General features: G+C 45.5%; 13 protein-coding genes, 1 long non-coding RNA gene and 1 pseudogene across 18 annotated transcripts; 7 read left to right on the plus strand and 8 right to left on the minus strand.

The window, feature by feature from the left end:
- Positions 1-73: 73 nt before the first annotated feature.
- LOC9636412 (amino acid permease 3) lies at positions 74-2,044 on the plus strand. 2 transcript variants are annotated; one of them, XM_024663351.1, is made up of 7 exons: positions 74-254; positions 330-563; positions 643-736; positions 800-1,017; positions 1,099-1,229; positions 1,289-1,513; positions 1,573-2,044. In XM_024663351.1, the coding sequence occupies exons 1-7, from the start codon at positions 164-166 to the stop codon at positions 1,990-1,992; spliced, it is 1,413 nt and encodes a 470-aa protein (XP_024519119.1). In that variant the 5' UTR covers positions 74-163; the 3' UTR covers positions 1,993-2,044. The 2 variants fall into 2 exon arrangements, with proteins under 2 accessions (XP_024519119.1, XP_024519118.1); XM_024663350.1 differs by having other exon boundaries at positions 800-1,229.
- Positions 2,045-2,065: 21 nt separating this feature from the next.
- On the plus strand, positions 2,066-3,307 carry LOC112342090 (15-hydroxyprostaglandin dehydrogenase [NAD(+)]-like). Its single transcript, XM_024663352.1, has 7 exons — positions 2,066-2,142; positions 2,197-2,367; positions 2,432-2,604; positions 2,665-2,770; positions 2,839-2,915; positions 2,976-3,063; positions 3,110-3,307. Exons 1-7 carry the CDS (start codon positions 2,088-2,090, stop codon positions 3,247-3,249), a joined length of 810 nt encoding a protein of 269 aa, XP_024519120.1. The 5' UTR covers positions 2,066-2,087; the 3' UTR covers positions 3,250-3,307.
- A 1,411-nt stretch (positions 3,308-4,718) lies between these two features.
- On the plus strand, positions 4,719-5,379 carry LOC9651432 (protein BUD31 homolog 2). Its single transcript, XM_002989433.1, has 2 exons — positions 4,719-4,832; positions 4,918-5,379. The coding sequence occupies exons 1-2, from the start codon at positions 4,739-4,741 to the stop codon at positions 5,259-5,261; spliced, it is 438 nt and encodes a 145-aa protein (XP_002989479.1). The 5' UTR covers positions 4,719-4,738; the 3' UTR covers positions 5,262-5,379.
- Positions 5,380-5,408: 29 nt separating this feature from the next.
- LOC112342082 (peptidyl-prolyl cis-trans isomerase-like) lies at positions 5,409-6,659 on the plus strand. Of its 2 annotated transcripts, XM_024663318.1 has the most exons (8): positions 5,409-5,465; positions 5,523-5,686; positions 5,744-5,793; positions 5,844-5,900; positions 5,958-6,055; positions 6,115-6,223; positions 6,275-6,346; positions 6,399-6,659. In XM_024663318.1, the coding sequence occupies exons 2-8, from the start codon at positions 5,536-5,538 to the stop codon at positions 6,543-6,545; spliced, it is 684 nt and encodes a 227-aa protein (XP_024519086.1). In that variant the 5' UTR covers positions 5,409-5,465; positions 5,523-5,535; the 3' UTR covers positions 6,546-6,659. The 2 variants fall into 2 exon arrangements, with proteins under 2 accessions (XP_024519086.1, XP_024519085.1); XM_024663317.1 differs by having other exon boundaries at positions 6,115-6,346.
- LOC9651433 (glutathione S-transferase F9) lies at positions 6,481-7,682 on the minus strand. Its single transcript, XM_002989492.2, has 4 exons — positions 7,575-7,682; positions 7,340-7,497; positions 7,231-7,279; positions 6,481-7,170 (listed from the first exon to the last, which is right to left on the minus strand). Exons 2-4 carry the CDS (start codon positions 7,484-7,486, stop codon positions 6,719-6,721), a joined length of 648 nt encoding a protein of 215 aa, XP_002989538.1. The 5' UTR covers positions 7,487-7,497; positions 7,575-7,682; the 3' UTR covers positions 6,481-6,718.
- A 591-nt stretch (positions 7,683-8,273) lies between these two features.
- LOC112342067 (pentatricopeptide repeat-containing protein At2g29760, chloroplastic-like) lies at positions 8,274-9,326 on the minus strand. Its single transcript, XM_024663281.1, has one exon. The coding sequence runs from the start codon at positions 9,324-9,326 to the stop codon at positions 8,274-8,276; it is 1,053 nt and encodes a 350-aa protein (XP_024519049.1).
- A 127-nt stretch (positions 9,327-9,453) lies between these two features.
- On the minus strand, positions 9,454-9,917 carry LOC112342068 (pentatricopeptide repeat-containing protein At1g05750, chloroplastic-like). The gene is made up of 2 exons (XM_024663282.1): positions 9,642-9,917; positions 9,454-9,573 (listed from the first exon to the last, which is right to left on the minus strand). Exons 1-2 carry the CDS (start codon positions 9,915-9,917, stop codon positions 9,454-9,456), a joined length of 396 nt encoding a protein of 131 aa, XP_024519050.1.
- Positions 9,918-10,003: 86 nt separating this feature from the next.
- Positions 10,004-10,964, minus strand: LOC112342084. Its single transcript, XM_024663324.1, has 2 exons — positions 10,646-10,964; positions 10,004-10,592 (listed from the first exon to the last, which is right to left on the minus strand). Exons 1-2 carry the CDS (start codon positions 10,944-10,946, stop codon positions 10,132-10,134), a joined length of 762 nt encoding a protein of 253 aa, XP_024519092.1. The 5' UTR covers positions 10,947-10,964; the 3' UTR covers positions 10,004-10,131.
- A 182-nt stretch (positions 10,965-11,146) lies between these two features.
- LOC112342099 lies at positions 11,147-11,322 on the plus strand (annotated as a pseudogene).
- A 47-nt stretch (positions 11,323-11,369) lies between these two features.
- Positions 11,370-12,985, minus strand: LOC9636657 (patatin-like protein 2). The gene is made up of 7 exons (XM_002989493.2): positions 12,829-12,985; positions 12,565-12,746; positions 12,338-12,506; positions 12,127-12,276; positions 11,986-12,063; positions 11,710-11,931; positions 11,370-11,652 (listed from the first exon to the last, which is right to left on the minus strand). The coding sequence occupies exons 1-7, from the start codon at positions 12,931-12,933 to the stop codon at positions 11,428-11,430; spliced, it is 1,131 nt and encodes a 376-aa protein (XP_002989539.1). The 5' UTR covers positions 12,934-12,985; the 3' UTR covers positions 11,370-11,427.
- Positions 12,986-13,431: 446 nt separating this feature from the next.
- Positions 13,432-14,871, minus strand: LOC112342069 (patatin-like protein 2). The gene is made up of 5 exons (XM_024663283.1): positions 14,761-14,871; positions 14,529-14,710; positions 14,366-14,468; positions 14,092-14,241; positions 13,432-13,905 (listed from the first exon to the last, which is right to left on the minus strand). The coding sequence occupies exons 1-5, from the start codon at positions 14,869-14,871 to the stop codon at positions 13,432-13,434; spliced, it is 1,020 nt and encodes a 339-aa protein (XP_024519051.1).
- A 180-nt stretch (positions 14,872-15,051) lies between these two features.
- Positions 15,052-16,576, plus strand: LOC9636658 (alpha-1,2-galactosyltransferase). 3 transcript variants are annotated; one of them, XM_024663345.1, is made up of 6 exons: positions 15,052-15,554; positions 15,605-15,637; positions 15,683-15,773; positions 15,823-16,086; positions 16,149-16,287; positions 16,460-16,576. In XM_024663345.1, the coding sequence occupies exons 1-5, from the start codon at positions 15,063-15,065 to the stop codon at positions 16,283-16,285; spliced, it is 1,017 nt and encodes a 338-aa protein (XP_024519113.1). In that variant the 5' UTR covers positions 15,052-15,062; the 3' UTR covers positions 16,286-16,287; positions 16,460-16,576. The 3 variants fall into 3 exon arrangements, with proteins under 3 accessions (XP_024519113.1, XP_024519114.1, XP_002989480.2); XM_024663346.1 differs by having other exon boundaries at positions 16,149-16,275; positions 16,448-16,576; XM_002989434.2 differs by having other exon boundaries at positions 16,149-16,489.
- On the minus strand, positions 16,365-17,897 carry LOC9636356 (aldose 1-epimerase). Its single transcript, XM_024663344.1, has 5 exons — positions 17,657-17,897; positions 17,450-17,499; positions 17,276-17,402; positions 17,107-17,214; positions 16,365-17,043 (listed from the first exon to the last, which is right to left on the minus strand). Exons 1-5 carry the CDS (start codon positions 17,865-17,867, stop codon positions 16,415-16,417), a joined length of 1,125 nt encoding a protein of 374 aa, XP_024519112.1. The 5' UTR covers positions 17,868-17,897; the 3' UTR covers positions 16,365-16,414.
- Positions 16,909-17,661, plus strand: LOC112342089. The gene is made up of 4 exons (XR_002990826.1): positions 16,909-17,006; positions 17,099-17,187; positions 17,245-17,389; positions 17,443-17,661. It is a non-coding gene; the product is annotated as an uncharacterized LOC112342089 (long non-coding RNA).
- Positions 17,898-19,997: 2,100 nt separating the features above from the next.
- LOC9636659 (signal recognition particle 54 kDa protein 2) lies at positions 19,998-21,780 on the minus strand. Its single transcript, XM_002989495.1, has 7 exons — positions 21,556-21,780; positions 21,102-21,506; positions 20,882-21,030; positions 20,715-20,815; positions 20,486-20,643; positions 20,316-20,418; positions 19,998-20,260 (listed from the first exon to the last, which is right to left on the minus strand). Exons 1-7 carry the CDS (start codon positions 21,778-21,780, stop codon positions 19,998-20,000), a joined length of 1,404 nt encoding a protein of 467 aa, XP_002989541.1.
- Positions 21,781-21,988: the final 208 nt, after the last annotated feature.

The raw sequence follows: 21,988 nt of genomic DNA on the forward strand, positions 1-21,988 counted from the left end.
TTTTTTATTCCAGGCAAATCCTCGCTGGGAGGAAGAATAGCCAGCAATGTTTGAATTTCTGTGCACACTCATCCAAGGCCTTTTAGAAGCGTTTCTTGGGAGAGAAGAGGAGAGGGATTTTCTTTCTTTCTTCCTTGGCCTTTAATAGAGCTCGCTCCTCCAAATGAAGGCGGAGGCCGCCATGGAGGCGGCGGGCGCTCCTCCTCCGCCAGGCGCGATCGACAAGGACGATGACGGCCGCCCCAAGCGCCAAGGTATGCGATGAGGATCCACGGATTTCCAGCGTTCTTGGAGCCTTGTTTTGATTTCCATTCCCCCAAATCTTCCAGGGACGGTGTGGTCGGCGGCCGCTCACGTAATCACTGGCGTGATTGGATCCGGGGTCCTCTCCCTGGCCTGGAGCTTCGCGCAGCTGGGATGGATCGCCGGCCCGATTGTGCTGCTCATCTTTGCTTACTTGACTTATTACACCTCGGCCTTGCTAGCCGATTGCTACAGGTTCCCGGATCCCACCACTGGGAAGCGGAACTATCGATACAAAGACGCTGTGAAAGTCACATTGGGTGAGTGTTCTTGTTCTCTTCTCTTTTAGTTTTTTCTTCCAATGGTCATTTTTTTCCAACTTCTTTGTTGTCCTTGTAGGGAGAGTGGAATTGTGGCTGTGCGCGCTGGCTCAGTACAGTAATTTGGCTGCCACTGCGGTGGGATACACTGTTACCGGTGCTTTGAGCATGGCGTAAGTGTTTTTCTCTTTCAAGCGTTGAATGACTGATTCGTTTGTTTCTTTTTTCTTTCGCAGAGCAATCGCTCGAGCGAATTGCCTTCACACCAAAGGCTCGAAAGCGTTGGGATGCGGTGTCTCCGTCAATCTGTACGTGACGGCCTTCGGGTTGATCCAGCTCGTTTTCTCGCAAATCCCAAACTTCCACGAGCTATGGTGGCTTTCGTACCTTGCGACAGCCATGTCCTTCACGTATTCAACAATCGTCTTGGTCCTGGGGCTGGCGAAACTTATAGGCATGTATGTTTTGGATTTATTTTTATTTTTTTGTTTTTTTTTTCTCGCAACGCATATCTCAACTCTACATGAATTCGCAGGAAACGGTCGTGTTTCTGGTAGTCCTGGTGGTCTAGTGACGACCCCGGCTCAAAAGACTTGGGCGGTGTTCCAGGCGCTGGGAAACGTTGCGTTTGCCTACTCGTTTTCAATGATTCTGATCGAAATTCAGGTAGCCATCACGACAAAGCTCTCTATCCAGCACACATCTCACGGTTTTTTATTCGACAGGACACGCTAAGATCAACACCCCCAGAGAACAAGACAATGAAGAAGGCAACACTCGTTGGAGTATTAGCCACGACTGCCTTCTACATGTCAATCGCCTGTGTCAACTACGCGGCCTTTGGTGATTCTGCTCCTGGAAACTTACTGAGCCAAGGCTTCGAAAAGCCTTACTGGCTCATTGACTTTTCAAACGCTTGCATCGTTCTCCACTTGGTTGGAGCTTACCAGGTAAGGATCAATGTAAGAACTCTCCTCTGAAAACCAACTTGGCATGGAACTTCCATCAGGTGTACAGTCAGCCTCTATTCGATTTCGTCGAAGCCTGGGCACTGGAGAAATGGCCACACAGCGCTCTCAACACCACTCACAAGATCAAGCTCCTTCACTGGAGGTACTCCACCACGCTCTTCCGGCTCGTCTGGAGAAGCCTCTTCGTGATAGCAACCACAGTGATAGCCATGGCGATCCCCTTCTTCAACGACGTGCTGGGTTTGCTGGGCGCGATGGGCTTCTGGCCTCTCACCGTCTACTTCCCGATCCAGATGCACATCAAGCAAGCCCAGATCAAAACGTGGTCGATGCGGTGGCTCAAGCTCCAAGCCATCAGCGCGTTTTGTCTAGTCATCTCCATCGCCGCGGGTATCGGATCCATCGAAGGGATCTACCAGGACCTCAAGGCTTATACTCCCTTCCACGCTAATTTCTAAAGAGCGCTAAGATTTCAATTTAAATTTGCTAACGTAATTTTCACTTAACCTCTGAAATGTTCTTGTCTGCTTGTTGAAAGAGTCCGCCTTCTATAATGGAGCTTGAGCAAAGAATGTCTGTGCTCATCACTGGAGCCGGTTCTGGAATTGGTATAGCTAAGTGTTGATTTTGGTCTGATCTGTTTCTCTTGTTCTTCTCTCCAGGCAGAGCCTTGGCTGTGGCTCTTGCTAAGAAAGGTACAAGCATATCTGTGCTCGATATTGTTGAGAAAAATGCCCTGGAGACGCTTGAGATGGTCAAGCAGGAGTATGAGAAGCTGCAGGTTGAAGACAAACCTTCTACGATATGTATTCGGTGTGATGTAGCAAAACCAGGTAAAGCATAGCCCCAATCCAAAGCAACTTGTCTTCCAGCTGATTTTATTTGTGATTACAACAGATGAGGTCTCGTCCGCATTTGAACAGCACATCGCCGTCTTCAAAAGTCTGGACATTTGCATCAACTGTGCTGGAGTAGCTCATACGAGTGATTTCATTGACGACGAGCAGGGGCTTTGGCGTCGACTTGTCGATGTCAACCTGAATGGCACAATAGAGTGCAGTCGACTTGAAGTAAAGAATTTTGCCTTGTTTTGCTACTTCTGTAAGCAGATCCTCTCTTGTTTGCTGCAGATTAAGGCCATGAAATCCCTTGGTAAACCAGGATGTATCATAAACTTTGCATCTGCCTTGGGACTCTATCCAGCACCATGTGCACCAATTTACGCTGCGTCCAAAGGTTTGATTCATGAATGGTGAAGAACATAGAATTTCATTTTCTGATATGATCTGTTTCCCTGTGCACAGCCGGTGTTGTCATGCTGACAAGATCACTGGTGAATCTTCGAAGCGAAGGAATCCGAGTAAATGTTGTTTGCCCTGAGGTCTGATATATATGCGTATCCTATGTCTGCAACATAGTAACAGGTGCTTCCTCGTTTTAGTTCGTAGACACACCTATGGGAAACCTTTTACCAGTTACCATGATCGATGCTGCTGATGGCTTCATTCCAATGGAGAAAGTTATCAATGGTGAGCCAGTTTTAAATATGTGATTGTCTACAAACAGAGATTTCAGGAGTGTTTGAGCTCATTGAAGACGAGAGCAAAGCTGGATGCTGCCTATGGATAACTCAAAGGCACGGTGTCAAATACTGGCCTTGCAGTGAGCAAGAGCAAACCTACTCGGATGAGACTATTTGTATTTTTGGGAGCTAGCCTCATATTTGAGAGTATGCACATATCTATAATTTATATATCAAGATTATAGAATAAACAAAAATATACTAGAAATTTTATAAATTACAAACAAAATACAAAAATAATCTAAATGAAGAACAATGGTTAAATGGTAAAATATTCTAGGATATTCAAGCATATTTTAAGTATATCCACTACCACCTTGCTTAAGCAAACCAAAAATAATTTAAATAATAATATAAACATAAAAACGTTATCTTGAATAACTTGGCTCACACAAATGCAAATGGACAACCTTATATCTGAGATATTGCAGTCATTGACATGGAATCTAGATTGTAGGCCACCAGAAAGTAAAGCCACTTCTTATAGAAACCTTTCGAAAAACCTAGAAATAAATCCTTCCTATTATATCAAATGAGGTGTCCACAAAATTCCATTATGTGCTATGCCATCGTCATGCTGGGTCCCAAGGATACCGGCATGAGCACACTGCTAGTGAAAGAATCACACAGGGCGAACGTTGAGAAGTTGCCCGACTTCAAATCAATGAGAAAGATAGGCAGAGCTTGGTCCAGATATCCCTGAGAGATGTGCTTGCTTCCGCGCTGGGGAATGGAGGCTCAGATCACAGAGGTAACAACTGGATCGGGAAGTTGTCTTCTGGAGGGAAAGCTGCTGTTGATCCGGCTAACTTCTTCTCGAGAATGCAAGACGAGGCGAACAAAGCATCCAGCTTGTCGCCGGTGCTGCGGTGTTTCAAGAATTTCGTCCTGGACACAGTTACGATTGGCAGGACAAGTATCGGAACGAGCACTAGAGTTTTTGGCGTGCCTGACGAAACAGAAGCAGGCGGCGCTTGTGGTTTTGGCATATTCGGTCGACCCACACTTTCAGGGACTCTATCAATGGTTCGGGCTTGGAAACTTCAGCAAGTCTGACGCAGAGGCGTTCTTCCGGAATTGTTGCCTGAACAACGCACAACGAGCGGCATTCAACAACAAGAGCTGGGACGAGCTGTTCAAGCACACATAGGCGGCTCTCCCTCGATGCTAATGACAGCAGCGGAGTTGGGACTGGAGATGGAATGGGGGAAAGTGGCGTCGCGAATGAGAGAGGACGCCGGGTCTGGTCTCCTCGCTCGTCTTGCTCGAAGCAGCCCCGACTACACTCGTGGTGATGCTGCCATGGTTTTGGACGAGCTTGTAGCCAGGGATGACTTGATAGACAAGCTTGGCTCAAGCTGAATCTCAGGCCAAGATTAATCCTTTATTCGCCGTGGCATCTACTGTGTCCATGATTCTAACAAGTAGACATTGCCATGCCGCTAGATTGTGCCTGTGGATGAAGCCCATCGTCTGTTTGAAGCCAGTTGAACGTTCAACATTCTCTTTAGCTGTAAATATTTAATTTCTTGGTCATACAGTCAACTGTCAACGTTCAACTGTGAGCATTTTAAACTATAAAGAAAGCCCCGAGAGCCGGCATTTAGGGTTCTTCTTGCGCGATGCCGAGGGTCCGGACGAGCAAGGTCGAGTACCCGGAGGGATGGGCCATGATCGAGGAGACGCTCAACTCCTTCGACGGCAAGATGCGCGAAGGTAAGCAAGCTAAGCGCCGCTAAGATTTCGGCTCCCCGCGAGGATGATGAAAATATTATCCCTTGTTGTGCTCTCTCTTGCGCAGCTGTGAATGAATCCGACGACGGCAAGAGGATTTGCGAGGCGTCGTGGCCGATTTTCAAGATCGCGCACCAGAAGAGCCGCTACATATACGATCTCTACTACAAGAAGAAGGAGATTTCGAAGGAGCTCTACGACTTCTGCGTCGATCAGAACTACGTGGACAAGAACCTCATTGCCAAGTGGAAGAAGCCCGGCTACGAGCGGCTGTGCTGCCTGAGATGCATCCAGCCCAGGGATCACAACTTCGGGACGAACTGCCTGTGCCGGGTGCCTCGCGAGAGCAGGGAAGTGAAAGTCCTGGAATGCATCCAGTGTGGCTGCAAGGGTTGCGCCAGTGGTGACTAGAAGGCACGGCAAGCAAGCGATCTAGAAAGCACGCGAGGAGAATGATCTCTACTATCACTGTAAATCGCTACTGGCTGCCTCCTTCGCTTTTAAATAAGAGCGAGCTTAACTTTGTGTTCTTCCTCGTTTGCTTCCTTCTCCTTTTTCTTCTCTCTTTGTGCTCACGGCTTACAGGTCTTTGAAGCTCCCCTCCAAGCAAGCTTGGTGAGTTCCTGTGCTTTGGACTTGGTTATCTTCTCACTTTTTTCACTGCTTTTGTAGGGTTCTTGAGAGGATGAGTTCTTCCAGAGCTGGACTTTTGCTACTGTGTGTCTGGTTCGTGGTCGTAGCATGCGTTTCCAGGAATGAAGCGTTCGTGGGCTACTCAGAGGTTTCTTTAGCTACTGCTAGTACTGGTGCCAGCAACCAGAATTTTCGAGAAAACGGTTTGTCCAGCGATGGGTTGTCAAGATCTGGCCTGACCCTCTTGATTGTTGTTACAGTTTCTCTCTTTGAGCGGCCAGACTGCTTGCTTTTCTCCACCGAATTTGGGGTCTGTAAGATTTTGCGCTCTCTTAAAAATTAAACTGGTTTAAGAAACAGGAGATCGAGGTCGAGCTTGCAACCACAGCTGCTCCTGAGACAGTATCTTTCATCAAGGCAAGTAGAGGAGATTATATCCCGAGTACACTTCTAAGTTTTGGAGTTTTGCCGCAGGATCTGGTTGCCAAAGGCACATACAATGGTTGTAGTTTTTATCGAGCTGAACCACCTGGTGATACATATGATCAAGGTAGCACAGTTCCTCGGAAAGGGTACTGTTTTGTAGTTCACTGCTTTGGTCTGTTGATGCGAAACCGAAAACATGTAACAGGTATGCGCTTGTACAAGGTGGTTTATTCTCGTGCGGAAAGCAGCAGGACGTCGACCTGCCTGTTGAGTCCAGATGGAAGCACACCAAAGGAACAGTGTCGTTGATCACGGTAGGCTTTCTTTTTACTTCCGTCTCCTTACTAACCAGCTTCGATTTTCAGCGCACAAGCGAGTTTTTCTTCAGTCTCGAAGACCATCCGGAGTGGGATGGCAGCTTTTCCGTATGGGGAAAGGTAATTCTCGACTTCGAATGGCGACTATTGTGATGCCTGCCGTATCTCGCAGGTCGCTAGTGCCTCGGGCTTCTCCGCGTTGGAGCGAATCGCTGCCCTTCCAACGCATCAAGAAGTCCACCCGAGCGGAACTGTTATGAGAATACTCTCTAAAGAAGTGACATTTTCCCTGGCTCTCAAACCGAGCCGAGACAACTAGACAAGACGATCTCATACCGAGACAAGACGATCTGAAATCGAGGAACTAGACAAGATTGGCAACAGAGACTCAAAGCTTTAACTTGGAAACGAATCGCACCAGCAGCGGCAAAAACTTATTGAGACGCGGAGTCGTCGGCTCCACTTATTATTGGAGATCTTCAACCGTGACGATCACGGAGCAGCAGCGGCAGCAGCGACAACCTCCTGCCATGCCGGTCGCGACGAGATCTTCTCCCACCACGCGCTGACGTTCTTCTTGGAGGTGACGACGTCACCCTTCTTGGCCACGTTGATGAGATAGTGGAGATACGGGACGTGCGAGAGGTCGGCCAGTGAGAAGAAGCTGCCGGCAAGGTAGTCCTGGGAGGCGAGGTGGCTCTCGTAGATGGCCAGCACCGAGTCGAGCTTCTTGAGGTTGCTCTCCACCACCTCCTGGTCCGGGGTGAGGCCGCGGAACTTGGAGAAGACCAGCTGGAAGACGATGGTGGAGATTGGGGGGTTGAAGTTCTGGGACTCCACTTCCAGCCACTGCTCGACCAGTGCTCGGTCCTCGGGGGTTTTGCCGTAGAGCGGCTCTCCTTTGGGAGACAAGTCACAGATGTAACGGGAGATCGCTCGGGATTCTGCATTTTGGGGGAAGAACTTTCGCCGTCAGGGATTGAAATGTCTTCCGAGTTACTCACCGAAGAGGGTCAGGCCTTTGTTCTCGAGCACAGGGATCTGTCCGAAGGGCTACGCACAGGGAATGTGAGGAAAGGATTAGTTTTCCGAGATTTTGGGAAAGATGTGTACCTGTTTGGCGAGGAACTGAGGGTCCTTGTGCTCTCCGGCGGCCATATTGACGGGAACCAGCTCGTAATCGAGGCTCTTCTCCTTGAGGGTGTAGAGGACCCGGCCAGTGCAAGTTGACATGGGGATGCCATAGATCTTGATCGCCATTGCTTGGAGATCTGGTGCAAGAGCGAGGGGATCACAAGTTCGTCCAGCACAAAAGTGGAAGCTTGCGGCGGTGACAAGAACGACATACCTTCTCTTCCACACCTCGCTAGATATTCTTCTAGGGAGGCCCTCTCGTTTATAGCAACTTTGGAGGACCCACGCAGCCTGGGTGTGCATTAATGCAAGTTAATGAATTTCGAAGAGGATCTAATCCGAGCATATTCTATGCCCAATTAAGAATAGCTAGGATATACTTACCATATATTTGGATAGAATATATTCTAATAAAAAAACAGAGAGTGAGAGAAAGAGTTTATAATTTATAAATGGAAATGCTCAATGATGACATTGCACAGTAGTTATAATTGTAATTATCAAATTTTTTTTTATCATTTTCAATAATCTGAACCAGGAAAGACTTGGTCTTTGTAAGTGTTTATATTGCAATAACAATTGGGATTGGGATTGTAACTTTCAGAACAGTCTGGAAGCTCATTCAAGTGGAGGAGGATATACCAACCCTCATGGAAATAACACAACATTTACTTATAGACATTGTGGTAAATCATATAGTGTTAAATTACATGTCTATAAAATTTTAAAGTTTTATATATATATATATATATATATATAAAAGAGATCTTTGGAGAAATTATTGTATTGATAAATATTTAGATATGATATCTACATTTAAATACATGAGCATTCCCAACATATAGTTGCCATTTCTACGGTGAAATAATATATTTATAGATCGAAATAAGCAGCTGAAATAGATCAATGCAATCTAATCCATGAATCTTTCAATACCACGCCTGTAAATCTCATGCCAATTTTTCCTGGCAGCCTCTGAATCCCCAGATGCACCACAGGCCGCAAGACCAACAGCACAACAGCGAGCATTCGCGAATGAGAAACAAGGCGACCTTTGCATGACTTTGAAGGCTTGCAAGGCAGGCCCTCCTTGCCCGTTTCCAACATACGCAAGTATCAAAGCTGTCCACGAGAAAACGTCTTGGAACTTCCTCTGGTTGAAAATGGTTACAGCATCCACCAAGCTCCCGCAGCCGGCATATACTTCGATCAGGCAGCTCGTCAGGTATGTGCTCGAGTCAACTCCATACCTTGCAGCCGCTGAATGAATCGCCATGCATGTCTCTAGAGCTCCAACCTTGACACTCTTGCCATCCAGGGCCCTGGCCTCTTCTTCCTCTGCTAGAGCTTTGCAAGCTCTCGACGCGGCCACAAATGCCCGAGCATCTACAGCTTTCCTTTCCTGTTCGAACAGCTCCAAGGCGGTTCTTGCCTCGCCACTCCCGGTGTAGCCCAGCATCAGGGACGTGAGAGGAACAGGGTGACTCCGCGTCTGGCCGAAGACATGGCGAGCATCAGCAAGGCTCCCACACCTTCCATACAGATCCACCAAGCTGCTCAGCAGAAACTCATCACAGGCTTTGGCTTGCTTCAGAGATTGAGAATGCAAAGCCATGCCTCTCTCGAGAGCAACGAGTTTCACACGCCGGCCTTGGATTTCCGTCCACGTTTCCCTGGCTGCAAGCTTGCCGCATGCCTTGAGCGCGGCCGCGAAAGTTAGAGAATTCGGCTTGCATCCCTCGAGATGCATCTGTGCCAGTGCCTCCAATGCCATCTCCTCGCCACCACAGTCGGCATAGCCAAGCACCATTGAAGTCCAGGAAATCACGTCGCGACTGATCATGCCATCAAAAACTCCAGCCGAGCCTACCAGGCTGCCAGACTTGGCATACATGTCGACCAAGGAGTTGGCAACAAAGATATCAGTGTCCAACCCAGCACTCCGAGCGTATGAGTGAACCGCCATGCCCGTCTCTAGCGAGTGGAGCTTAACAAGCCCCAAATCTCCATCCTCGTACACTCTCTTGGCAAGCTCCTTCTCCGCTAGGCCCGAGCAAGCCTTGAGCACCGCAACCAAAGTCCGACTTGTCGGTTCACAGCGTCTCTCTTTGACCATGTTTGAGAAGAGATCCAGTGCTTTTCCTTCCTGGTGGCTGTTCACGTAGCCAAAGATCATTGCGTTCCATGCCACAACGTTGTAACGAGCGAACCTCCTGTCGAAAACCATTCGAGCGTCAATGAGGCTCCCACATTTGGCATACATGTCAATTAATGTGCTCACCACAAACGGATTCGTATCGCATCCAGCTATGGACACTTGGTGATGGATCTTCTTCCCGGCTTCTAGAGCGCCATAGCCATGACCCGCTGCCAAGCCAGTGCAAGCCCGAAAAGCAGCAACAAAAGTCCGGGAATCTGGAGCAACTCCTTCGGCCTGCATAGCAGCAAACAATCTCAATGCCAGCATTTGCTGGCCACTCGCGACATATCTCAAAATCAGCCCAGTCCAGGAGACGACACTCGTGACTTTGTCAAGTGCGTTGATAGCATCCACCATTTTGTCCAAGTGGCCACAAAAGCGTTCGCCCTCATGCCATATCCTTGGAAGATCCCTTTTGTGAATTGTACAAGTATCCGAGCATATCTCTTAAATCTGGCAGTTTTTATTGAGACTACAGTGTTTGACGTCAGCTACCTCTCTCCTCCTGGTTCTATGGTTCTAGTAGAGTGACTGAAATGTCGCCAAATGCAGGATAAGAGCCCCTTATATGTTAGCAGTGATTGACGCCTTTGACCATCTTGTTCTTGCGTCGATCAATCACCGCTAGTATTACCATTTCTACTGTGAGCACCACTATCAAAACAGCATCCGCCAGGGCTACCACCATGTTTCCCTGCTTCCAATCTGAATAAAAACCATACGCTGGGACTACAAAGCTCAGCGTGGTAGAGATGAAGAGGGCTCCAACCATCGGGATGAAACTTACTACTGAGGGCTTTGTCCAACCTTCTTCAACCTCCTCCTCCTGGCTAGGCACTGGGACTTCTTCCACAAGCCTGCAAACTGATGCCACCGCCGCACAAGCATGCCCCATCGCTGACAAAACTTGCAACACGATGAACCACGAAGATGTGGGTGCGAGAGGACTCAGTGCCGCACTGATTGCTCCGACAGCAACGCTGATCAGCATGCACCACCTATAGTGGAAATAGGCAAGAACTCCAACGGCACCTGAGCGAAAACTCCTGTTGAGCAAAAGAAAGCAAGAAAAGTAAACCGCTTACCTCCTGTAAGAGAGCCGAGCACAAGCAGGATGTACAGGGCATCAGTGAAGCAAGCGAGTCGCCAGTATCTAATCGCAGAGTACTGCTCACCAATCTCGAAGTTGTCCATGTAGTGGTAGCTCCAGCGATACCCATGGTTGGAATGACAGCTCGGGCGAGGACAATCAGCGCAAATCAATGTTGGAGGAGATAGCGTGAAATAGGCGGTGTAGAAATACAACTGGCTGGACAAAGTAACCAAGCATGAAACAACACTAAAGAACCACCACAGTGGCCTCATGGTCGTAACCCTTCCACCCATCCTTCCAGAGAAGAAACCCTAAAACCTCCCTAAAAAACCCTTTTCTTTTGCCCCTTGTTTATAGAACAAGTGTCTACGTGGCAGACAGTTGTGCCCTTATTAGGGCGAGACACGTAAGCGCACGCCCTATCCCACATGCGAAGGCGCAGAGTCATGCCCGGGCTAAAGTATATAAAGAGGGGTGGGGGTAATTAAAACTCATACCTTTCTCGGCCTTTTGGCTAAGATCAAGTGTAGTATCTGTTCTTATCAGTTTAATAGCTGATATGGGCCACGTGCCCCAACGCTATTAACCTAATTTTTTGGGTAGCTTGCTACCCGGTCCTCCACGTGTCGCTTCGGCCTTACACTACCGCCTTAGCCTGGCACAGCCCAACCCCCAAATTTAAACCCAAAAAGAAAAACATCTAATTAAACAGTGCAGAGTTTCTGGAATCAAACAATTATTAAAAGTCTTAGCTGAAAAATAGTTTGGAAAGTGTTATGGAATTCTGTCCTTTCTATTTTGTGATAACCGGGTAGCCATCCTCTTAATGGCTTCTTGGTTGGTTTCAGTCCTATTGACAACAACTTCATAGGCACCAGTTTCCAAATTCACCATTTGCACTCGCTGTTTCAACAAACCTTTCCCAACCGTGACCAGTTTCTTCAAATTCTCCAAGCTCGAGTTGTCAACTTCGGCAATGCTGCCCTCGAGCTCAGAAGTCTGTCAAAAAGAGAAACACCAGATTCACGACCTTTTCAAACTCGAGCTTTCTTTTACCTGAATCCGAAGGAAGTTCTGCTCGCATACACCAAGCCGGAAGAGCGACGAGATGGTGTAGTCGACCATGTCGGAGCTTGCGTTAGAGAAAATGCTGATGATTGGAGCCCCGTTCTGATGAACCACCCAGCCAAGAGGCCCCCATGTTGCTATCTCCTTGGCCGTGTAGCTCACGGTTTGATTGCCACAACCAAGAGAGATCACCAGCAAGTCCTCGAATTTCTGATAAGAGTTTACAATGAACAACGAGAAGCTCCTTTAGTTTAATCTATTTACCTCGAGCAGTTTAGTGCCTACTAATCCTGGATCCTGAGCTTGCGAGTCCTTGAGAGCTTGAACAATGGCTAAAAAGGTCTGCACATAGATAGAAAATAGTTGAGCAAACGGACTAGAGCTTTAAAAACTATGAGAAATTACTGGATTGTTTGCGGCGAGGCCGCCATCAACCAGGTTGAATTCCTCTCCTGTAGGCATCTTGAAATATTTTGGAGGCAAATAAGTTGGAGCCGCGCTGGTGCCCCGGACAACATCTCGTAGAAACGCATTCTTGGGTTCGTTTGTTTTGGCCTGAAAGTCTTGACCGCTTTTATCAGAAGACAAAATCAAAACAAATTGCACGGACACAAACCTCTGACGTTGCGAAGATCACAGGCTGCTGGAGTTTAGTGTCGAAGGTTGGAATAACGAGAGGAGCGAGTGTGTCTCCCATCTTTAAGTCGCCAATATACTCGCGGAGGAGACTCTCCAGAGGCTTCTCGGAGTACTTTGGCCCGAAGAATCCAGCAGCGCTTTTGAGACTGTCAAAGTGAGAGTCAGCTCGAAAGATTTTCTATCAAAATAACGAGGAGAACGTACAAGTACTGCGGGAATATCTTCTGCGCATTCGCAAAGTAAAACCCAGTGACCTCTTTCGCCGTGAACCTTGGCCGATTGTCTTTGCCGGGAGTCCCCAGCATTGCAGCGATGATCCCTCCAGTGCTGGCTCCAGCGATGGTGTCAAAGTAATCCGCGAGCCTGGCGCTAGGGCCATCTAGCTCCTGTTTCGGAAAAAAAGAAAAAACACAGAGAGACATGAAAGTTGATGCTTTGACTCTGCTTTGAAAATTTTCCAAGAGAAACCTGTAAGCACTCCTCGAGGTACTCTAAAATCGTTGCGGGAATAACACCCCTCACTCCACCGCCATCGATGCTCAAGACACACTTCCTCCTCCTGCTTGTTTCCATGAAACTCCTGTGCGATGGAAGATTCTCCCGAGAGTAAACGGGCCAAGGAATGGATCATACTTATATTATTTAGGATCCGTGACGCATTTGTTATGTACTCTTTATAAATGCGAGTCGTGCTTTTGAAAAGGGACACTGCAACGTTTGCCTCGTCAATACACTAAGGATAAGCGTGTTATGGTATACTGGTCTCAAGGCTGTCTGTTCGTAAACCTCAAAATGCATACGCAATTGGATGCCTTGCGTAATTCTGTACGTCCTTTGATCTATATAAATAACTAATTTATTCTAGAATTGAGTGGAGCAGAGATTAGGAAGGAATTTTTCCGATCGTAACAGTTGTAAGACACGGCTGCACGTCCCACGTTCGAACGGGTAAGCTCAACTGTGCCCTAAATTATCAACCCTGCCCGCGCTAAATTTTACGCATTGCGTTTCATGCGCTCTTCAGACAGCCGGGTTGCAAGCCTGGTTTTTGTTGATCATGTAGCTTTCAGCCTAAAAATGTAAATTTGCAAACCTGCGAATGGCCTCCCCGTTGGTCTCCATGCCCGGCCGAAGGTCGTAAGAGCCATTGTGCAAGTTGACCCGTTTGACCGGCTCCTTGATCAGCTGTCTCCCAATGTTAACCAGCTCCGCAAGGTTGGCTGGCTTTGAATTGTCAACTTGCCCAGTCGCGTTCTCCAAAGTGGACGTCTGACCACGAAATAAACTAAGCATTTCCCAATTCATGCATACGATCTCTCTTACTTGGATTCTTAAGAAGTTTTCCTCGCACAATCCGACCTGAAAGAGCGCCGAGATTGCATAGTCCACCATGTCCGAGCTCGCGTTGAGGAGCATATTCGTTATTGGCGGTCCATTGCGGTGCGTCACCCAGCTCAAAGCACCCCATCCCGCGGCTTCCTTGGCGCTGTAACTCACAGTTTGGTTGCCACAGCCAAGCGATAATACCAGCAAATCCTCAAATCTCTGGAAACCATATACCTTTGCAGGCTGATTTATATCGAACACTACGATCGATTACCTGGAATATTGTTCGCGGGGTCATGCTTCCCTCACCCTGAGATTCTTTGAAAGTTTCCACCATAGCGAGGAAGGCCTGGAACATTGAGAATTAGAAAGAATTAGTGATACAGGTTAAGGTGGTGATGTAACTGGATTATTTGCGGCGAGGCCTCCATCCACGAGATTGAAGCGTGTTCCTTCGGTCGTCTCGAATTCCACGGGCGAAAAATACGTTGGAGCGGCGGATGTTCCTCGGGCAACGTCTCTCAGAAACGCATTCTTGGAAGCATCAGCAAAAGCCTGGTTTTCTTTGTTAGAAAACCATTGCATATGAAAATTATCTAGATTCTTTTTCTACCTCTGCAGTGGTAAATATGACTGGCTGCTGTAGTTTGATATCAAAGGTTGGAATCAAAACTGGTACCAATGTATCGCGCATCCTCAAATCTTCAACATAAGATTTCAGTATTCTCTCTATAGGATGGGCTGCATACTTGGGACCAAAGAGACCATTTGCAGCGGTAAATCTGGCAAAGCATACGAAAAAATTCACGAGGAACTAAGAAGTAAAAAGACAGGATTTTTACATGCTCTGAGGAAAGATGGTACTCGAGTTCTTGAGGTAAAAATCAGTTATCTGTTTGGCTGTGAACAGGGGTCTTCCTTGGCTGTCGGGAACTGCGAGCATCAAACACATTATCCCTCCAGTGCTTGTCCCAGAGATCATATCGAAATAATCTGCTATTCTCGCATGCTCTCCATCCAAATCCTGATATGATCAATCCTAACGATTGAAACAAATATTTATCCAAATTTTACTTGTAGGCATTGCTCGAGGTGTTCCAGGATCTGGCTTGCGATCAATCCTCTCACCCCTCCTCCATCGATGCTCAAAACTCTCTTCTTGGAGCTCCCTCGATTATCACCCATTGATCGCTACTAATGAGCTTATACTCTTCCAAGATTATATCCAAAACCACCAAGGCTGTTATAAAGAGAGTTTCTTGCCAAAAAATCTATTCAATTACATTAAGTGTGTTTAATATTAAGATAAGCCAAATGCTTTGGAACTTTATGTCCTTAAAAGTTATTTTGCCCTATTCTCTGTTCTAAGCAGAGCTATGGGAAATCGCAGCCTTCGTCGGCGGCACGAGGATTCTCTAGCCCCCCTCGCCCCACTCAAGAGCGATTCGGACAAGAGGTTAGTCTCACGGATGATTAGGCGGCGCCGCGGCCCCCGCCTCCTCGTCACCGCATTGGCGCTCTTATTCGCCATCGCCGGGACCGCAATCGCGGCGTCTCTGTGCGCCAGATTTCTCCTCTTGAATGCCAACAGGCTTGGAAGGCAATGCAGCAGTGGGATTGGCCCGCGACAGGGATTGAGTTTTGGGATTGTGAGCTGCTCCGACGATCTGAGCACCGTGCCGCACAGATCGTTCCACGGGATGATGCAGCTCGTGTCTCCCAACAAGCAGAGATACGCCGCGATGCATGGCTATGGCTTCATTGACGCCAGTGACGTTCTTGACGCTGAGAGGCCCCCGAGCTGGAGCAAGATCAAGGCAGTTCGCAAGCATCTGGGGAGCTACGACTGGATCTTCTGGAACGATGCTGTAAGCTCCATTGATTTTTTCTTCTTTGGCCTCTCATAGTTTCCTTCCAGGACTCTCTCGTGACGAACTTTGCAGTGACGCTGGTAAGTCCCGTTTGAGATCTCAAAGGCACTAATCTCGCAGACTAGGAAGAGGTGGTGAGTTCCACGCTTGGAGATGTCAAGTATGAGGACAGGCCAGATCTTATCATCACGCAGGACGTGACGGGATTCAATGCAGGCGAGTTTTCTTTACATTTGTAGTTTCCTTTCGCTTACACTCTTTGCAGGGATGTTCTTCATCCGTGACAGTGCGTGGAGCAGGGACTTTCTCAACCGGTGGTGGAACCAGACATCGCATATCAAACCGTTTGGCGAGTCCAAGAGCGGAGACAATGATGCGCTCAAGTTTCTGATTCAGTCTATGCCCGCGGAGGAAAGGCAAAAGCACATCCACGTTCCTCGAATGCAGTGTTTATTCAACTCTTACCTCTGGATGCCTACCTGGAGAAATGTGTATCGACTTCTGGTAATGACGAGAATGGTGTGGAAAGGTAAGAGCCGGTTTTGGAGTTCTTTGAGTCGTCTGATATATTTCCTTCATCGTGACGTGAAGGTACTTATTCCACTGGAGACTTTATGGTGCACCTTGCAGGAGTGGACAACAAGAAGAGGTGGATTCATGAATTTCTTAAGAGGGCAGAGACATCTCACAAGGAGCTGCTGAACTTATGGACCATGACATGGTTATAGACATCTTTGAGTCGTCTGATATATTTCCTTCATCGTGACGTGAAGGTACTTATTCCAGGAGACTTTATGGTGCGGAGTGGACAACAAGAAGAGGTGGATTCATGAATTTCTTAAGAGGGCAGAGACATCTCACAAGGAGCTGCTGAACTTATGGACCATGACATGGTTATAGACATCTCCCGAGTTGAGGATCACGCTCGGAAAGTTTGGCTGGTTGACAGCGTTAGGGAAGCCTTGAGTCTCCAGACACAAGCCGGCATACTTGGAATAGACAGCCCCGCCTTTGCCTTCGATCCTCACTATCTGGTTACCAGAGTAGAACTGGACTCCTGGCTGGTTCGTCCAGATTTCCATCTTTCTCGTGCTGACGGGATCTTCCAGGGTCACGGCGTGGTAAAGCCCTTCGTCGTCTCGAACGGTTTTATCCAAGGCGAAGTTATGGTCGTATCCTCCAGGGACGGACTCAATGCGGCTGCCGATGCTCATCGGCTCGAGGAAGTCGAACGGCGTTTTCGCCACTGGAGCAATCTCTCCGGTGGGAATAAGCAGAGCATCCACAGGGGTGTAGTGAGAAGCCAAGATCTTTACTGTGTGGTTGAGGATGCTCCCGCTGTTGTGACCGGCGAGGTTCCAGTAGCTGTGATGAGCCAAGTTCACTGGTGTCATCTTGTTCCGGGTCGAGGCGATTAGCTCCACTCTCAGCTCGTTTTCGCCAGACAAGGTATAAGTTACAGTCACGTCTATGTCGCCAGGAAATCCTGCAAGGCATTTTTTTTTTTTGTTTTGTTTCAAGGTTCTTACTCGTCTCTGCAGGTCTTTACCTTGCTCGGTGTTGTAGCTGTACAGGAGAAACTCGACAGACGGTGAAGAAGGATCCTTTGATGCTACTCGAGACCGCCAGAGTATGTTGTTATAGCCGATAAATCCTCCTGTGATTTGCTCTCTCTCTCTCTCGTTAGCTCTTTACTTTTGCGAGATTTGAAGACAAACCGTGTAAGGTGTTGTTATGATCGTTGCCTGTCAAGAAGTACGTGGTGCCATTGAGAGTGAACCTGGCGTCTTTGATCCGGTTAGCAACCCGGCCGACAATGGCACCAAAGTAAGGTGACGTTCCATCCTGGTGAGCGTTCTGATAATGACCTTGCAAGTTTTTCCAGGACTTACCATGTAAGGTTCTAGCGAGTCAAGCCCCAGGACGATGTCCACATCCTTTCCTGTAAGTCAGGACAAAACACTTGAGTCCAAAGACGACCAGACTGTCGCGACAGAGATTGGCACTCTGGACAAGGAAAAGCTTGGAAAAACTATAGAAAATAAATAGAGAAAGCAGGACTGATTGGATCAATCAATCATTCACTCCTTGACGCTTGCCTGTTCTTGGATCGAGCATTGTGAGAGAGGTGATCGTAGCTCCCCAGTCAGTGATGCGAAGCGTGGTGGTTCCAGCGGTCAGAGTGTAGAGGAGCGCTCCGCCTCGTCCCCACGCTTCCACGGTCACTGCCTCGTTCTCCGCCCCTGGATTCGTCGCCAATGCCGTGAGCGCTGCCACAGCCGGCAACAGCAACATCGCAAACTTAGCCATTTCGCTCTCGTCCAAACGCGAGTCCCAAAATATTTCAAAGAAGGGCGAATATTCGGAACTTATCCTTAGCCATGTTTGATCTTTCAAACCAACGTTAGTTCATTCACTAAATTCAGCGTAGATTCTTCGTACCATTCGCATCTAATCTGGCACAATCAAGAGTGGATATTTCTATGGAATGAATTATATGACATTGTTTAAGCCATTGTCAGAAGAGAGAGGAGAAATCTTTCGTAGAGCTTGGAGGATCATTTGTTGCAGTCTCTACTTGATAAAGAGATAAATGCAAAATGAAGCAATACATGCTAAAAATCTTGTTAACATAAAAATAACAAAAACTGTACGTGTTATATTTAAAGTTTGACTAGACAAAACTTCATCCTCACTTTTATTATTTCATATTAATTATATTAAAAATAATATGTATAAAATTCAATCATTTAATCTTTTGATTCTACAACTCTATTTTAGTTATAAATTTAACCTATTTACTAAATTTTTTAAAATTATGGTGTTTTAATTTCTAGTCACAAATATCAACTGAAAATAATCACTAGTTTACAGACAAAATTTTAAGATGTATAAGCCATTTTTAACAGCTTAAAATGAAGTTTATCATGAAGAATTGTAAATAAATTATAAGAATATTAGCAAAATAAAAATACCTAATTTGTGTTTTCATTTTTTTCCTATAAAATATATATAATATGAGGTATAAGATATATGCCTCCCACATTATATATTTTAACTCCACTATAATAAAAAAAGAAAAGGTTTAGGATGAATTTACTTAGAATTAGTTTTATTCTTTAATTAGCACTGGGCTTTTTAAATCAGAATATGCTTGTAAAGTTTAATAATACAATTTATATTTATTTTTGTAAATAAATTAATTTAAATTTCTTAACTGATTTTAGTAAAAAATAGGTATCATATCTCCATAAAACATTTTTTCTGTTATTCATTTTACATCAAGTTATAAGAGAAAATTCAAAATTTATAATATTTTAAAAATTATTCTCTAGCTTTGGATATAAAAATATATTAATTGGTATATTTGTAATTGTATATTTTTTATATCCATAAAAATTTCAAAAATATAAAATATGTATGAGAGTGAATAATGAAGTTGAAATTCTTCAGTAAATTTTATAAGGTATATATGTCAAATTTTATACATACAATAAATCAATTTTTAAAACCATTAGCATTTTATATATGAAATATGTGAGAACAAAACTATTTATTAAAATTTTACACAAATAGATTAAAATTAAAATGATTGAACCTACTTAAGTAGTGATAAATGTTAATAAATCTCTAAGCAATTGTGTCTTTGTTGATGTGTTAATAGACTTATTGATTTTAATATCTTTATCAGTGCCGAATTCACTTTGTTAACAAAATTATTTATATCACCTATATATATATATATATAGACACACACATATTTATGTATGTGTGTGTGTGTTGTATATTTTAAATAATGTATATTTATTTTTTTCCCTTTTATAAATCTTGAAGGGTTTCTTAAAAGTTTTACTTTTCTGTATCATTTATATATCTAATTTTTTATAATGACAACATTACTTATAGCAAAATTAAAATAAAATAGGTAAACAGTTTTTGTTAAATGTTTTTTGGTACTTAGAATTTTAATGATTATTCCCATTTTTCCTATATCAAGTTGGTGGGTGAATGGATATTAATGTGTACCTTGGAAAGAAATATCTCTATGTTGTCTCTGAACACAAGAAGGAAAAGTAATTAATTTAAAAGTAAACTATAGTTTAAATATTTACATGCTCAAAGATTTCATGAGGAAAAAAATTACAAAGAGAGCTCTAATGATGAAATACATAGCCATACCAAAAAAAATTAATAAAAATACATTTATTTAGTAGACATAGTGAAAGACAAGAAATAAGGTTTAACTTACAAATTAAATATCTGCTTATGAATAAAAACTAAGTTGTTCATATTCATTTAGTTTAATCTCACTTAGCAGCTAGTGAGCTATATTTTCCTCAGAGGTACCATGCTGTAAGTGGCATCCATTGCTAAGCATGGAGTGAATGAAGACACTCAATACTCCATGCAAGTATGACTCACTATTTTCCTTTAGCATTTCTATCTTGGCAATTGCTTCATCAAAGTTTGGAGCCCTCCCATTCCACCAAATTGCTTGACAATGTTTGCTGGCAGCATCTTACTCAAGTCTTGCATACTCTTTCCTTTGCCGAGGTCCCCTTTCTTGTTGAGCTTCAGGCCTTTCATCTGTTTGGACATTGTTTTTACATGATTCATCATCTGCTGGACGTTGTCAACACTGGTTCCCGAGCCCTTAGCGAGTCGGAGTATACGAGATTCCGACAAACTGGAGCTGTTGCGTTCTGCAATTCAATGGTTAGCTTTGCATTCGAATCAAAGGCAGAGTTTGAGACTCACCTTCATTTGTCATAGAGTCAAGAATTACTCTGTATTTCCTAAACTGTTGAATGTCAAAACTCTGCACATTTACGTTGTTGAATCCTGGAATCATGGACATGAGCTGCTCACACAATCAGAAAAATCAGTGGATACTTTCAAGATTAGTAAGATCTCAGCCATTATCATACCTGACTTAGAGATCCCATGCTAGTAATGTTCTCAATTTGATCGCACAAGAATTTAAAACTGATGTTTCCATCCGCCAGTTTTTGCACCAACTCTGGCTGCAATTCACTTGGAACAACCTCTTTGATTTTGTTAGCAAAACCAGCTAGATCTCCCATGCCTGGAAAAACACGTTGAGTCGAATCAGAATTCTATTCCAAGTTCCAGATGGAAAAAGAGAGATAAACTTACCGAGTAATCTGCTGACAAAAGCTTTGGACTCGAAAGTTTCAAAATCGTCTGCCTTTTCTCCAGTTCCCAAGAAAATTATAGGGCTTTTTGTTGCAGCTACCCTGGCAATTGTCAAGATTTTAGTATATCACATCATGTCTACGAAATCGAACTAAAGGAACACTTACGCACTAAGAGCGCCGCCACCTTTTGCATGGCCATCTATCTTGGTGATTATAACAGCACCGACCTTAGCGCTCTCTCTAAAGGCCAGTGCTTGATCATTCGCAGCTTGCCCAATGCTGCTATCCATAACGAAAATGATCAAATCGGGGTTCTGTAAAGTTCGAGAGCAAATGCTAAGTATCCTCATTAATTTAAGCCGTTAATAAAACGAAGAAAACTTACTGTAGCAGCGGCAAGCTGGCGCATCTCCTCAAACAGCGCATTCTCTTGTTTGTGTCTTCCACTTGTGTCAAGAATGATCAAATCGTGCTTCGTGTCGGCAAACTTCCTGACGCCCTCTTGGGCAATCACCACCGGGTCTGTCTCCGTATAGCTTCCGTAGAAGGGGATCTTCACCTTCGTGGCGTTCTGCTTTAGCTGATCGAATGCTCCAGCCCGGAAGGTGTCCGCACAGACCAGAGCCGGATTAAAGCCCTTCTTCCTGTAGTGAAGAGCATACTTAGTGCACGTCGTGGTCTTCCCACACCCTTGCAATCCCACGAGCATGACGGCGTTAGTTCTTCCTTTTGTGGGAGTAAACGATGGCTTTCCAGCGTCAAGCATGGCATGGAGTTCATGGAAAACAGCCTAGAGGTAAAGATTAGATCATGAACCATTGAATCGAAGGAATGGTTACCTTTTGGATGATATGTCTCTTGTCATGCCCGGCCGCGAGCTTCTCCACCGATTTCCTTACGTTTGAGGAGAGCGCTTGGACGAGCTTGAACTGGACGTCGGCTTGGAGCAGTGCGTGGGTGATCTCGTTCACGCAAATCGTGAGTGCCTTGTCGTCGATTACGGTTGCAGTGTTGAGCCTCTGGATCGCGCCAGAGATGCGGCTGCCGAGTTCTCCTAGCACCATTGTCGAGTAAACCCTAAAAAAGCCCAGTCAAATACTGAACCAAAAGGGCGAAAAACCCTAAAAGGGCACGAAGATCTATAGTGATCCTGTTCTCATCCACTCTCGATCGAGGTAAGAATCCGATCCCAAGCGCCCTGGCGCTGGAGTATTTCTAGCATTGGGATGATAGCATTCTTCCCTCCGATTGAAATGCACGGCCCTCCAGTGG

The sequence above is a fragment of the Selaginella moellendorffii genome, unplaced genomic scaffold, assembly GCF_000143415.4.
Source record: "Selaginella moellendorffii unplaced genomic scaffold, v1.0 SELMOscaffold_98, whole genome shotgun sequence".
NCBI classification, from domain to species: Eukaryota; Viridiplantae; Streptophyta; class Lycopodiopsida; order Selaginellales; family Selaginellaceae; genus Selaginella; species Selaginella moellendorffii.